The sequence below is a fragment of the Mustelus asterias genome, unplaced genomic scaffold (assembly GCF_964213995.1).
Source record: "Mustelus asterias unplaced genomic scaffold, sMusAst1.hap1.1 HAP1_SCAFFOLD_1866, whole genome shotgun sequence".
NCBI classification, from domain to species: domain Eukaryota; kingdom Metazoa; phylum Chordata; class Chondrichthyes; order Carcharhiniformes; family Triakidae; genus Mustelus; species Mustelus asterias.
In genome coordinates, this window is record NW_027591811.1 from 40,001 (window position 1) to 55,000 (window position 15,000).

General features: G+C 50.4%; 1 protein-coding gene across 1 annotated transcript in view; it reads right to left on the reverse strand.

Moving 5' to 3' along the window:
- Positions 1-15,000, reverse strand: part of dcst2 (DC-STAMP domain containing 2) — a gene marked incomplete at its 5' end in the record, with an annotated part of 29,515 nt that overhangs the window by 1,749 nt on the left and 12,766 nt on the right. The window contains 5 exons of the mRNA XM_078206897.1: positions 228-521; positions 5,107-5,200; positions 11,155-11,282; positions 12,257-12,387; positions 13,289-13,389. Coding sequence (XP_078063023.1) covers positions 228-521; positions 5,107-5,200; positions 11,155-11,282; positions 12,257-12,387; positions 13,289-13,389 — 748 coding nt within the window. The remainder of the gene's footprint in view (positions 1-227; positions 522-5,106; positions 5,201-11,154; positions 11,283-12,256; positions 12,388-13,288; positions 13,390-15,000) is intronic.

Genomic DNA, 15,000 nt, shown 5'->3' on the forward strand with positions numbered 1-15,000 from the left:
CCCTCGTCCTCAAACCGTAAAACCCTGCCCGAGGTCACCGGCCCTTTCCGTTGTCCGCCCCTCGCCCACTCCAATTCCTGCGGTGGACGGGGCGGTAAAATTCCCGGCAGCTGATTGGCCGTGATGGAAATGAATGACGGAGCAGGCTCGAAGGGCCGAATGGCCTCCTTCTATTCAGGGCCCTGGGCTGTTTCGAGGGAGGTGTGGGGGATTCTTTACCGAGGTACCTTTTCCCGCTCTGCCTCACGGGTCCTCCGGATTCCAAGTCGCCTGCTAGGCCCGAGGCCTGCCGCCCCCTGGCCTTCTCGGCCGCCTCGGCCAGTCGCTTCTGCCGGAAGAGGGCCCTCAGCCTCGCGTCCTTCTCCGCGGTCACGTCCAGGTCCTCGTAGAGCGCCGCCTTGATCTTCTTCTTCAGGAGGGAGCGCAGCTCCCGCCGTTCCTTCTTGGCTTTGTCTTGTCGAGTCTTCATACTCTCGAGGGCGCTCATCCATAACTTGACTTTCCCGGAGTCGCTGGAGTCCCTGTGTTGCAGGGTTGGGGAGAGTAATTGTACATCGGTGTTGTTAAAATTATAAAACGCTCGGGGGAAAAAACACTACACGGCCTCCTCGAAAGGTGGTGATTTTTCTGTGCTTGGAGAGTTAAAAAAAAAAATGCAAGTACATATAGAGTATCCAAAATGAAACGTTTAATATGTAACATTTGTATCAAAGGCCAAGCAGCAAGGTGAACTGTGGTGATTTAAACAGGGCCTAGTTTTAAGGCTGATAAAATTGGATATCCTAAATTAAAGAATTGAGCATTTTGAAATCAAACACAGTCAAACCTCGGGCAGGCCAATTGTACAATACACAAATGTGTCTGCGCCTGACCCATCAACCACCCATCAAAGGTCGTTACACTCTACTTGAGACTTAGCAGGAGATCATGGCACCTCATTGAAATGCATCGGTCTATTGTTAGAAGCCCAGATCGGGCCAGACTTTCTGTCACCAAGAGATCCTGTAGAAAGCTTACCTGATAACAAGTTCAACAACATGGAGATGGACACCTGGGGGGCGGACCCTGGTGTCCTGTCAGGCAGACATCAAGAAACCCACTGGGTATTGGAACCCCCTCTTGGGACCTCATTGGCCAGAAGCCAGAGAAGTTTCTGGAAAGGCAAGCAGGCTGGGGATAAAGGGACACACTCAGAGGCACACGGCAGCGAAGACTCGACAGGGGAGGCGGCCGTGACCATTCGGAAGACTGACCAGAGAAGGAAGGAAGAAGCGGCCATCGAGACTCACCTTCGTGACGACAGACCAGAGGGACTCAGAGAATCGGGCCTGCAGTTTAACCAAACCACCTTTACGGGTAGTATACTTGAATCTGGGGTATCCTCTTGTTTTATGTGGGTAATTTAAGGGTTAATAGTGTTATTATTAATAAACTTGTTGAACCTTTACTTGTGTTTGTCCTTTGTCCACCTTGCAAATAAGGGCACCGGGGTAAAACCTTGGAGTAAGTAAACTGGTTGAAAGTATCTGAGAATTAACAGGTACAACAAAACAAAGAACAAAGAAAATTACAGCACAGGAACAGGCCCTTTGGCCCTCCAAGCCTGCACCGACCATGCTGCCCGACTGAACTAAAACCCCCTCCCCTTCCGGGGACCATATCCCTCTATTCCCATCCTATTCATGTATTTGTCAAGACGCCCCTTAAAACTCACTATCGTATCCGCTTCCGCTACCTCCCCCTGGCAGCGAGTTCCAGGCACCCACCACCCTCTGTGTAAAAAACTTGCCTCATACATCTCCTTTAAACCTTGTCCCTCGCACCTTAAACCTGTGCTCCCGAGTAATTGACTCTTCCACCCTGGGGAAAAAGCTTCTGACTATCCACTCTGTCCATGCCCCTCATAATCTTGTAGACTTCTATCAGGTCTCCCCTCAACCTCCGTCGCTCCAGTGAGAACAAACCAAGTTTCTCCAACCTCTCCTCATAGCTAATGCCCTCCATATCAGGCAACATCCTGGTAATCTTTTCTGTACCCTCTCCAAAGCCTCCACATCCTTCTGGTAGTGTGGTGATCAGAATTGAACACTATATTCCAAGTGCGGCCCAACTAAGGTTCTGTAAAGCTGCAACATGATTTGCCAATTTTTAAACTCAGTGCCCCGGCCGATGAAGGCAAGCATGCCGTGTGCCTTCTTGACTACCTTCTCCACCTGCGTTGCCACTTTCAGTGACCTGTGTACCTGTACACCCAGATCCCTCTGCCTATCAATTTCTACAACAGGCAACAGGCTTTTCAATGCTTTGAATCCAGCCTATCAATATGAATTAAAGTTTATTTATTTATTAGTCACATGTCAGCTTACATTAACACCGTAATGAAGTTACTGTGAAAATCCCCTTGTCGCCACACTCCGGCGCCTGTTCGGGTACACTGAGGGAGAATTTAGCAGGGCCAATGCACCCTAACCTGCACATCTTTGGACGCGAAGGGGCAATTTAGCATGGCCAATCCACCTAACCCGCAAATCTTTGGAGTGTGGGAGGAAACCCACGCAGACATGGGGGGAATGAGCAAACTCCACACAGACAGTGACCCAAGCCGGGAATCCAATTTGGGTCCCTGCTGCTGGGAGGCAGCTGTGCTAACCCGCTGTGCCACCGTGCCACCTGTAAAATTAGGCACTTAGATACCATAGAACATAGAACAGTACAGCACAGAACAGGCCCCTCGCCCCACGATGTTGTGCCGAGCTTTATCTGAAACCAAGATCAAGCTATCCCACTTCCTATCATCCTGGTGTGCTCCCATGTGTCTATCCAATAACCGCTTAAATGTTCCTAAAGTGTCTGACTCCACTATCACTGCAGGCAGTCCATTCCACACCCCAACCACTCTCTGCGTAAAGAACCTACCTCTGATATCCTTCCTATATCTCCCACCATGAACCCTATAGTTATACCAAGAACCTATTAAATTTAAATTTGATGGTGTTGACTACCTTGGACTAATCATATTGTGGGGGATATTAGAGGCATCGTCATAGAGTCATCGAGGTTGACAGCATGGAAACAGGCCCTTCGGCCCAACTTGTCCATGCCGCCCCTTTTATCTTAACCACTAAGCTAATTCCAATTGCCCGCGTTTGGCCCATATCCCTCTATACCCATCTTACCCATGTAACTGTCTAAATGCTTTTTTAAAAGACAAAATTGTACCCGCCTCTACTACTACCTCTGGCAGCTCGTTCCAAACACTCACCGCCCTCTGTGTGAAAAAATTGCCCCTCTGGACCCTTTTGTATCTCTCCCCTCTCACCTTTAACCTATGCCCTCTAGTTTTAGACTCCCCTATGTTGATATGTCATCACAGGCATTAAAGAGGGGGGAGGCGATGGCCTAGTGGTATTATCGCTGGATTAATAATCCAGAAACTCCAGCTAATGTTCTGGGGGACCCGGGTTCGAATCCCCGCCACGGCAGACGGTGGAATTTGAATTCAATAAAAAATTTCTGCAATTGCGAATCTACTGATGATCAATTTTTGGAAAAACCCATCACCTGGTTCACTAATGTCCTTTAGAACATAAGAACTAGGAGCAGGAGTGGGCCATCTGGCCCCTCGAGCCTGCCCCGCCATTCAATAAGATCATGGCTGATCTTTTTGTGGACTCAGCTCCACTTACCCGCCCACTCCCCTTAATTCCTTTACTGTTCAAAAATTTATCTATCCTTGTCTTAAAAAAATTCAATGAGGTAGCCTCAACTGGGCAGGGAATTCCACAGATTCACAACCCTTTGTGTGAAGAAGTTCCTCCTCAACTCAGTCCTAAATCTGCTTCCCCTTATTTTGAGGCCATGCCCCCTAGTTCTAGTTTCACCCGCCAGTGGAAACAACCTCACTGCTTCTATCTTATCTATTCCCTTCATAATCTTATATGTTTCTATAAGATCTCCCCTCATTCTTCTGAATTCCAATGAGTGTAGCCCCAGTCTACTCAGTCTCCTCATAAGCCAACCCTCTCAACTCCGGAATCAACCGAGTGAATCTCCTCTGCACCCCCTCCAGTGCCAGTATATCCTTTCTCAAGTAAGGAGACCAAAACTGTACACAGTACTCCAGGTGTGGCCTCACCGGCACCTTATACAGCTGCAACATAACCTCGCTGTTTTTAAGCTCCATCCCTCTAGCAATGAAGGATAAAATTCCATTTGCCTTCTTAATTACCTGCTGCACCTGCAAACCAACTCCTTGAGATTCCTGCACAAGGAAAGCTGATTCCTATTTGAATGGGTGTAAATTGAGAGAGGTGGATTCTCAGCGAGACCTTGGAGTCCTCGTGCATCAGTCGCTGAAAGTAAGCGCGCAGGTACAGCAGGCAGTAAAGAAGGCAATTGGTATGTTGGCCTTCACTCTGGAGAGAGACAGAGAGACAGAGAGCGAAGGCAGAGAGAGACAGAGAGTGAGAGACAGAGACAGAGAGAGACAGAAAGAGACAAAGAGAGACAGAGAGAGAGAGACAGAAATATCAAATAGAGAGAAAGAGACAGAGAGAGAGGGAGAGAGAGAGACAGAGAGTGACAGAAAGAGACAGAGAGAGAGAGAGAGACAGAGAGAGAGGGAGAGAGAGAGACAGAGAGTGACAGAAAGAGACAGAGAGAGAGACAGAGAGAGAGAGAGAGAGAAACAGAGGGAGAGAGAGAGAGATAGAGAGAGAGAAACAGAGGGAGAGAGAGAGAGACAGAGAGAGAGAGAGAGAGACAGAGAGAGACAGAAAGAGACAGAAAGTGACAAAGAGAGACAGAGACAGAGAGAGACAGAAATATCAAATAGAGAGAAAGAGACAGAGAGAGAGGGAGAGAGAGAGACAGAGAGTGACAGAAAGAGACAGAGAGAGAGAGAGACAGAGAGAGAGAGAGAGAGAAACAGAGGGAGAGAGAGATAGAGAGAGGGAGAGAGAGAAACAGAGGGAGAGAGAGAGAGACAGAGAGAGAGAGAGAGAGACAGAAAGAGAGAAAGAGACAGAGAGAGAGACGGAGAGAGAGAGAGAGAAAGAGATCACAGCCAGATGAGGCTGGCAAGTACCCAGCCCAAAGTCTACTTACACCTCCTCATCGATGTCTCCCTGGTACGCCAGTGGGCCCATGCAGATGGAACAGATATTGTTCATGTGCTGGTAACAATCTGTACAGTAGAAACCTAACAGGGAAAGAGAGGCAGCTTTGAATTTACGCTCTGTCTCAAGGTAGAGGAAAAGAACACTATGAGTTGATTTATTATTGTCACGTGTATTGGGATACAGTGAAAAGTATTGTTTCTTGCGCACTATACAAAGCATACAGTTCATAGAGTACAGAAGAGAGAAGGAAAGGAGAGAGTGCAGAATGTAGTGTTACAGTCACAGCTAGGGTGTAGAGAAAGATTAACTTAGTGCGAGGTAGGTCCATTCAAAAGTCTGACAGCAGCAGGGAAGAAGCTGTTCTTGAGTCGGTCGGTGCGTGTCCTCAGACTTTTGTATCTGTTTCCCGACGGAAGAAGGTGGAAGAGAGAATGTCCGGGGTGCGTGGGGGGTCCTTGATTATGCCGGCTGCTTTCCCCGAGGCAGCGGGAAGTGTAGACAGAGTCAATGGATGGGAGGCTGGTTTGCGTGATGGAATGGGCTACATTCATGACCTTTTGTCGTTCCTTGCGGTCTTGGGCAGAGCAGGAGCCCATACCAAGCTGTGATACACCCAGAAAGAATGCTTTCTATGGGGCATCTGTAAAAGTTGGTGAGAGTCGTAGCGGACATGCTGAATTTCCTTCGTCTTCTGAGAAAGTAGAGGCGTTGGTGGAGCTTTCTTAATTATAGCGTTGGCAATTTAGCATGGCCAATAAACTTGACCTACACGCTTTTGGATAGTGGGAGGAAACCGGAGCACCTGGAGGAAACCCATGCAGACACGGGGAGAACGCACAGACTCCACACTGTCTCCCGAGACCAGAATGGAACCCAGGTCCCTGGTCCTTAGCGTCCAAAGATGTGTAGGTTAGGTGGATTGGCCATGCTAAATTGCCCCTTAGTGTCCAAAGAGGTGCAGGTTAGGTGGATTGGCCATGCTAAATTGCCCCTTAGTGTCCAAAGATGTGTAGGTTAGGTGGATTGGCCATGCTAAATTGCCCCTTAGTGTCCAAAGATGTGCAGGTTAGGTGGATTGGCCGTGCTAAATTGCCCCTTTCGTCCATAGATGTGCAGGTTTGGTGGATTGGCCATGCTAAATTGCCCTTTAGTCCATAGATGTGCAGGTTGGGTGGATTGGCCGTGCTAAATTGCCCCTTAATGTCCAAAGATGTGCGGGATGGGTGGATTGGCCATGCTAAATGGGGTTATGGGGAGGTGGTGGAGGGGTAGACTGAGGTAAGATGCTCTGTTGGAGATTTGGCACAGACTCGATGGGCCGAACGGCCTCCTTCTGCACTGGAGGGATTGCACGGTTTTGGGATGGGTGACAAAGTCTGGGACTCGCCAAGCGACATCACATTCAAGAGCTTAAAAAACAAGATGGAGTCAAAATGCTGGGAATGGACGATGATGGGATAGTTTGGAAGGGCTGAATGGTCTCCCATTCCGAAGGGAGGAATAACATAAACAAAATCGCGCCAACTTGACCGCAAGAGTCGCGTTGGCTGATTCGAACATCCGCTATGAATATAAAGAACAAAGAACAGTACAGCCCAGGAACAGGCCCTTCGGCCCTCCAAGCCTGCGCCAATCATTATGCTGCCTAAACTAAAACCGTTCGCACTTACAGAGTCCGTATCCTTCCATTCCCATCCTATTCATGTATCCGTCTAGTTGCCCCTTAAATGCCGCTATCGTACCCGCTCCCACCCCCTCCCCGGGCAGCGCGTTCCAGACATTCACCACCCTCTGTGTAAAAAAACTTACCTCGCACATCTCCTCTAAACTTTTCCCCACGCACCTTAAACCTGTGTCCCCGAGTACTTGACTTTTCCACACTAGGAAAGAGCATCTGACTATTCGCCCTGTCCATCCTTTCCAGAAGCAAATCCGGAATAAGGTGGGTGAGCTTGCAGCATGGGTTGGTATCTGGGACTTCGATGTTGTGGCCATTTCGGAGACATGGATAGAGCAGGGACAGGAATGGTTGTTGCAGGTTCCGGGGTTTAGATGTTTCAGGTAGAGCAGGGAAGGTGGTAAAAGAGGGGGAGGTGTGGCATTGTTAGTCAAGGACAGTATTACGGTGGCAGAAAGGACGTTTGATGAGGACTCGTCTACTGAGGTAGTTTGGGCTGAGGTTAGAAACAGGAAAGGAGAGGTCACCCTGTTGCGTGTTTTCTATAGGCCTCCGAAAAGTTCCAGAGATGTAGAGGAAAGGATTGCAAAGATAATTCTGGATAGGAGCGAAAGTAACAGGGTAGTTGTTATGGGGGACTTTAACTTTACAAATATTGACTGGAAACGCTATAGTTCGAGTACTTTAGAGGGGTCAGTTTTTGTCCAATGTGTGCAGGAGGGTTTCCTGACACAGTATGTAGATAGGCCAACAAGAGGCGAGTTCACATTGGATTTGGTACTGGGTAATGAACCAGACCAGGTGTTAGATTTGGAGGTAGGGGAGCACTTTGGTGATAGTGATCACAATTCGGTTACGTTTACTTTAGCGATGGAAAGGGACAGGTATATACCGCAGGGCAAGTGTTATAGCTGGGGGAAAGGATATTATGATGCGATTAGGCGAGATTTAGGATGCATAGGATGGGGAAGAAATCTGCAGGGGATGGGCACAATTGAAATGTGGAGCTTGTTCAAGGAACAGCTACTGGGTGTCCTTGATAAGTATGTACCTGTCAGGCAGGGAGGAAGTGGTCGAGCGAGGGAACCGTGGTTTACTAAAGAAGTTGAATCTCTTGTGAAGAGGAAGAAGGAGACTTATGTAAAGATGAGACGTGAAGGCTCAGTTAGGGCGCTTGAGAGTTACAAGTTAGCCAGGAAGGACCTGAAGAGAGAGTTAAGAAGAGCCAGGAGGGGACATGAGAAGTCTTTGGCAGGTAGGATCAAGGAAAACCCTGAAGCTTTCTATAGGTATGTCAGGAGTAAAAGAATGACTAGGGTAAGATTAGGGCCAGTCAAGGACAGTAGTGGGGAGTTGTGTGTGGAGTCTGAAGAGATAGGAGAGGCACTAAATGAATATTTTTCGTCAGTATTCACACAGGAAAAAGACAATGTTGTCGAAGAGAATACTGAGATACAGGCTATTGGACTAGACGGGATTGAGGTGCATAAGGAGGAGGTGTTAGCAATTCTGGAAAGTGTGAAAATAGATAAGTCCCCTGGGCCGGATGGGATTTATCCTAGGATTCTCTGGGAAGCTGGGAGGAGATTGCAGAGCCTTTGGCTTTGATCTTTATGTCGTCATTGTCTACAGGAACAGTGCCAGAAGACTGGAGGATAGCAAATGTTGTCCCCTTGTTCAAGAAGGGGAGTAGAGACAACCCTGGTAATTATAGACCGGTGAGCCTTACTTCTGTTGTGGGCAAAGTTTGGAAAGGATTATAAGAGATAGGATTTATAATCATCTAGAAAGGAACAATTTGATTAGGGATAGTCAATACGGTTTTGTGAAAGGTAGGTCGTGCCTCACAAACCTTATTGAGTTCTTTGAGAAGGTGACCAAAGAGGTGGATGAGGGTAAAGCAGTTGATGTGGTGTATATGGATTTCAGCAAAGCGTTTGATAAGGTTCCCCACGGTAAGCTATTGCAGAAAATACGGAGGCATGGGTTTGAGGGTGATTTAGCGGTTTGGATCAGGAATTGGCGAGCTGTAAGAAGACAGAGGGTGGTGGTTGATGGGAAATGTTCATCCTGGAGTTCAGTTACTAGTGGTGTACCGCAAGGATCTGTTTTGGGGCCACTGCTGTTTGTCATTTTTATAAATGACCTGGATGAGGGCGTAGAAGGATGGGTTAGTAAATTTGCGGTTGACACTAAAGTCGGTGGAGTTGTGGACAGTGCGGAAGGATGTTGCAGGTTACAGAGGGACATAGATAAGCTGCAGAGCTGGGCAGAGAGGTGGCAAATGGAGTTTAATGCGGAAAAGTGTGAGGTGATTCACTTTGGAAGGAGTAACTGGAATACAGAGTACTGGGCTCATGGTAAGATACTTGGTAGTGTGGATGAACAGAGAGATCTCGGTGTCCATATGCATAGATCCCTGAAAGTTGGCACCCAGGTTGATAGGGTTGTTAAGAAGGTGTATGGTGTGTTAGCTTTTATTGGTAGAGGGATTGAGTTTCGGAGCCATGATGTCATGTTGCAGCTGGACAAAACTCTGGTGCGGCCGCACTTGGAGTATTGCGTACAGTTCTGGTCACCGCGTTATAGGAAAGATGTGGAAGCATTGGAAAGGGTGCAGAGGAGATTTACCAGGATGTTGCCTGGTATGGTGGGAAGGTCTTATGAGGAAAGGCTGAGTGACTTGAGGCTGTTTTCATTAGAGAGAAGAAGGTTAAGAGGTGACTTAATAGAGGCATACAAGATGATCAGAGGATTAGATAGGGTGGATAGTGAGAGCCTTTTTCCTCGGATGGTGACGGCTAGCACAAGGGGACATAGCTTTAAATTGAGGGGTGATAGATATAGGACAGATGTTAGAGGTAGGTTCTTTACTCAGAGAGTAGTAAGGGCGTGGAATGCCCTGCCTGCAACAGTAGTGGACTCGTCAACATTAAGGGCATTTAAATGGTTATTGGATAAACATATGGATGATATTGGAATAGTGTAGGTTAGATGGGCTTTAGATTGGTTTCACTGGTCGGTGCAACATTGAGGGCCGAAGGGCCTGTACTGTGCTGTAATGTTCTAATCCTCTATGTTCTATGCATCTCATAGTCTTGTAAACTCTATCATAGAATCATAGAATCCTACAGTGCAGAAGGAGGCCATTCGGCCCATCAAGTCTGCACCAACCACAAACCCACCCAGGCCCTAACCCCATTTACCCTAGCTAGTCCCCCTGACACTAAGGGGCAATTTAGCATGGCCAACCCACCAATCCATCTTTGGACTGTGGGAGGAAACCAGAGTACCCGGAGGAAACCCACGCAGACACGGGGAGAACGTGCAAACTCCACACAGACAGTGACCCGAGCCGGGAATCGAACCTGGGTACCTGGTGCTGCGAGGCAGCAGTGCTAACCCACCGTGCCACCCCTATCAGGACACCCACCACCGCCCCCCGCCAATCTCTGTCATTCTAGTGAGAACAAACCAAGTATCTCCAGCCTCTCCTCATAACTAATACCCTCCAGACCAGGCAACATCCTGGTAAACCACTTCTGTACCCTCTCCAAAGCTTCCACATCCTTCTGGTAGTGTGGCGATCAGAATTGTTCACAATGAGGCCTAACTAAGGTTCTTACAGCTGCCAACTTTTAAACTCAATGCCCCGAATGATGAAGGCAAGCATGCCGTATGCCTTCCTGACGACCTTATCCACCTGCGTTGCCACTTTCTGTGACCTGTGTACCTGTACGCCCAGATCCCTCTGCCTGTCAATATTCCGAACGGTTCTACCATTTACTCTATAATTCCGACATGCATTGGACCTTCCAAACTGCAATATCTCACTCTTGTCCGGGTTAAACTCCATCTGCCAATTCTCCATCCAAGTCTCCAACCAGTCTATACAAGACCATAAGACATAGGAGCAGAATGAGGCCACTCGGCCCATCGAGTCTGCTCCGCCATTCAATCATGGCTGATATTTTCCCCACCCCATTCTCCTGCCTTTTCCCCATAACCCCTGATCCCCTTATTAATCAAGAACCTATCTATCTCTGTCTTGAAGACACTCAATGACCCGGCCTCCACAGCCTTCTGCGGCAAAGAGTTCCACAGATTCACCGTTGAAGAAATTCCTCCTCATTTCTGTTTTAAAGGATCGTCCCTTTAGCCTGAGGTTGTGCCCTCTGGTTCTGGTTTTTCCTACTAGTGGAAACATCCTCTCCACGTCCACTCTATCCAGGGTGCATCCTGCTGTATTCTCTGACAATCCTCTTCACTATCCGCAACTCCACTGATTTTTGGAACCAATATGTGAATGACAAAAAACGACCTTTGACCTGGTGCGTGTGTGATGATCCTCAGTACCTTTGCAGCCAGGGGTGATACAGGGGACAAAGAGGTCGTGGTCTCCATCTTCAGCTATACGTCCGCATGCCATGCAGTATTCCTGGGCCAAGCCTGTGAACGCAGCAATCCAAGCAAACACCTTGTACCTGGGGAAACACATCCACAAAGAAAGTGGGGGAGAATGTGGGACTCGCTCCCATGGGGGGAGTGGGGGAGAATGTGGGACTCACTCCCACGGGGGGAGTGGGGGGAGAATGTGGGACTCGCTCCCACGGGGGGAGTGGGGGAGAATGTGGGACTCGCTCCCACGGGGGGAGAGGGGGGCAGAATGTGGGACTCACTCCCACGGGGGAGTGGGGGAGAATGTGGGACTTGCTCCCACGGGGGGAGTGGGGTAGAATGTGGGACACGCTCCCATGGGGGGAGTGGGGGAGAATGTGGGACTCGCTCCCATGGGGGGAGTGGGGGAAAATGTGGGACTCGCTCCCATGGGGGAGAGGGGGAGAATGTGGGACTCGCTCCCACGGGGGGAGTGAGGGGAGAATGTGGGACTCGCTCCCGCGGGAGGAGTGGGGGGAGAATGTGGGACTCGCTCCCACGGGGGGAGTGGGGGGTAATGTGGGACTCGCTCCCACGGGGGGAGTGGGGGAGAATGTGGGACTCGCTCCCACGGGGGGTGTGGGGGGAGAATGTGGGACTCGCTCCCACGGGGGGAGAGGGGGAGAATGTGGGGCTCGCTCTCATGGGGGGAGTGGGGGAGAATGTGGGACCCGCTCCCACGGAGGAGTGGGGGAAAATGTGGGACTCGCTCCCATGGGGGAGTGGCGGAGAATGTGGGACTCACTCCCACGGGGGGAGTGGGGGAGAATGTGGGACTCGCTCCCACGGGGGGAGTGGGGGAGAATGTGGGACTCGCTCCCACGGGGGGAGAATGTGGGACTCATTCCCAAAGGGGAGTGGGGGGAGAATCTGGGACCGCAGACGAGGGAGGAAGGTAGAGAAGGATGGGGTAGTGGGGGAGAGAGGAAGAGCAGGAACACTAGCATGGAGGAGAGGGGCTGAGTGGCCTGTCTCTCTGCTCAGTGTAATTCTGGTTAAAGGTCTCAGGACTATATCTTACCGTGAAGCTAACACAAGAATGATGCTGGTGTGTCCTGCGTCAGTGGAGTTTTTTTGCACCGTTCGAAAGAGGGCATTTAGCAATGTTGTACGTTTTGAGCTTATCTGGTTGTAGAGGTAGATGATCCTTTCCTGGTGGGAACAAGATGCCCAGGAGTGAAAATAAACTCAAAATCCATGGGCAATGTACCCTTCTGTCAGTGCTGAGGGAGCGCCGCACTGTGGGAGGGTCAGTGCTGAGGGAGCACCGCACTGTGGGAGGGTCAGTGCTGAGGGAGCGCCGCACTGTGGGAGGGTCAGTGCTGAGGGAGCGCCGCACTGTGGGAGGGTCAGCGCTGAGGGAGCGCCGCACTGTGGGAGGGTCAGTGCTGAGGGAGCGCCGCACTGTGGGAGGGTCAGTGCTGAGGGAGCGCCGCACTGTGGGAGGGTCAGTGCTGAGGGAGCGCCGCACTGTGGGAGGGTCAGTGCTGAGGGAGCACCGCACTGTGGGAGGGTCAGTGCTGAGGGAGCGCCGCACTGTGGGAGGGTCAGTGCTGAGGGAGCGTCGCACTGTGGGAGGGTCAGTGCTGAGGGAGTGCTGCACTGTGGGAGTGTCAGTGCTGAGGGAGCGCCGCACTGTGGGAGGGTCAGTGCTGAGGGAGCGCCGCACTGTGGGAGGGTCAGTGCTGAGGGAGCGCCGCACTGTGGGAGGGTCAGTGCTGAGGGAGCGCCGTACTGTGGGAGGGTCGGTGCTGAGGGAGCGCCGCACTGTGGGAGGGTCAGTGCTGAGGGAGCGCCGCACTGTGGGAGGGTCAGTGCTGAGGGAGCGCCGCACTGTGGGAGGGTCAGTGCTGAGGGAGCGCCGCACTGTGGGAGGGTCAGTGCTGAGGGAGCGCCGCAGTGTCCGATGACCAACAGGCAGTGCCAGGGTGCCAGGCCGGCAGTGCATGCTTTCATTGCCCAAGGCGCACTGCCTGCCTCTGCCCCCGACCACCTGGGGGGTGTCTCAATGGCCTGTTCCGGGCCTGTTGGGGTTCCCCAGTGCTTCGCTCACCCGTTCCCTGGATGGGTAGTAGACGGAACAGATATATCTGCGGAGTCTGGTGAGGTAACACCCGAACAGGACAATGAAGAAGACCATTCCGTACAAAACACCTGCCAGAAGATCGAAAAAGAGGGGCAGAAAGTGAACATTACACGCACTCAGTTGTGACTATACCGTGGCTTGTATTTGTAACCCGGTTCCCTGCAGGCCTGGTTTTTATTTAGTTGCGGCCCAGGGCAGTCTGAGTTCTTATCGTCGATAAACCCAGGTGATGGGCTATTAGTTTATTTTTAGTCGGGGCCTAATGAGGTGTCCTGGAGATTTAAGAACCCTTCCGGATTGTTGGGGGAAGAACCATTAACAGTTTAGTTTAAGTTTAAAGGTTATTTATTAGTGTCACACGTAGGCTTACATTAACACAGCAATGAAGTCCCTGTGAAAATCCTCGAGTCGCCACACTTCCGGCGCCTGTTTGTGTCCAAAGAACAAAGAACAGTACAGCACAGCAACAGGCCCTTCGGCCCACCAAGCCTGCGTCGAATTTAGCACGGCCAATCCACCTAACCCGCACACCTTTGGACACTAAGGGGCAATTTAGCATGGCCAATCCACCTAACCTGCACATCTTTGGACTCTAAGGGGCAATTTAGCATGGCCAATCCACCTAACCTGCACATCTTTGGACACTAAGGGGCAATTTAGCATGGCCAATCCACCTAACCTGCACATCATTGGACACTAAGGGGCAATTTAGCATGGCCAATCCACCTAACCCGCACATCTTTGGACACTAAGGGGCAATTTAGCACGGCCAATCCACCTAATCTGCACATCATTGGACACTAAGGGGCAATTTAGCATGGCCAATCCACCTAACCCGCACATCTTTGGACACTAAGGGGCAATTTAGCATGGCCAATCCACCTAACCTGCACATCTTTGGACACTAAGGGGCAATTTAGCATGGCCAATCCACCTAACCTGCACATCTTTGGACACTAAGGGGCAATTTAGCATGGCCAATCCACCTAACCTGCACATCTTTGGACACCAAGGGGCAATTTAGCATGGCCAATCCACCTAACCTGCACATCTTTGGACACTAAGGGGCAATTTAGCATGGCCAATCCCCCTAACCTGCACATCTTTGGACACTAAGGGGCAATTTAGCATGGCCAATCCACCTAACCTCACATCTTTGGACACTAAGGGGCAATTTAGCATGGCCAATCCACCTAACCTACACATGTTTGGACACTAAGGGGCAATTTAGCACGGCCAATCAACCTAACCTACACATCTTTGGACACTAAGGGGCAATTTAGCACGGCCAATCAACCTAACCTACACATCTTTGGACACTAAGGGGCAATTTAGCACGGCCAATCCACCTAACCTGCACATCTTTGGACACTAAGGGACAATTTAGCATGGCCAATCCACCTAATCTGCACATCTTTGGACTGTGGGAGGGGACCGGAGCACCCGGAGGAAACCCACGCAGACACGGGGAGAACGTGCAGACTCTGCACAGACAGTGACCCGAGCCGGGATTCGAACCCAGGTCCCTGGCGCTGTGAGGCAGCAGTGCTAACCCACTGTGTCACTGGCAGTTGGGACAGTTTTTTTCCCAGAGGGAAGCGTTACTTTCAAGTTGGCCAGCAGCTGTTTGGATTCCAGATGGGAAAAGTAAAAAGTAATGTTTATTTTTCGTCACAAGT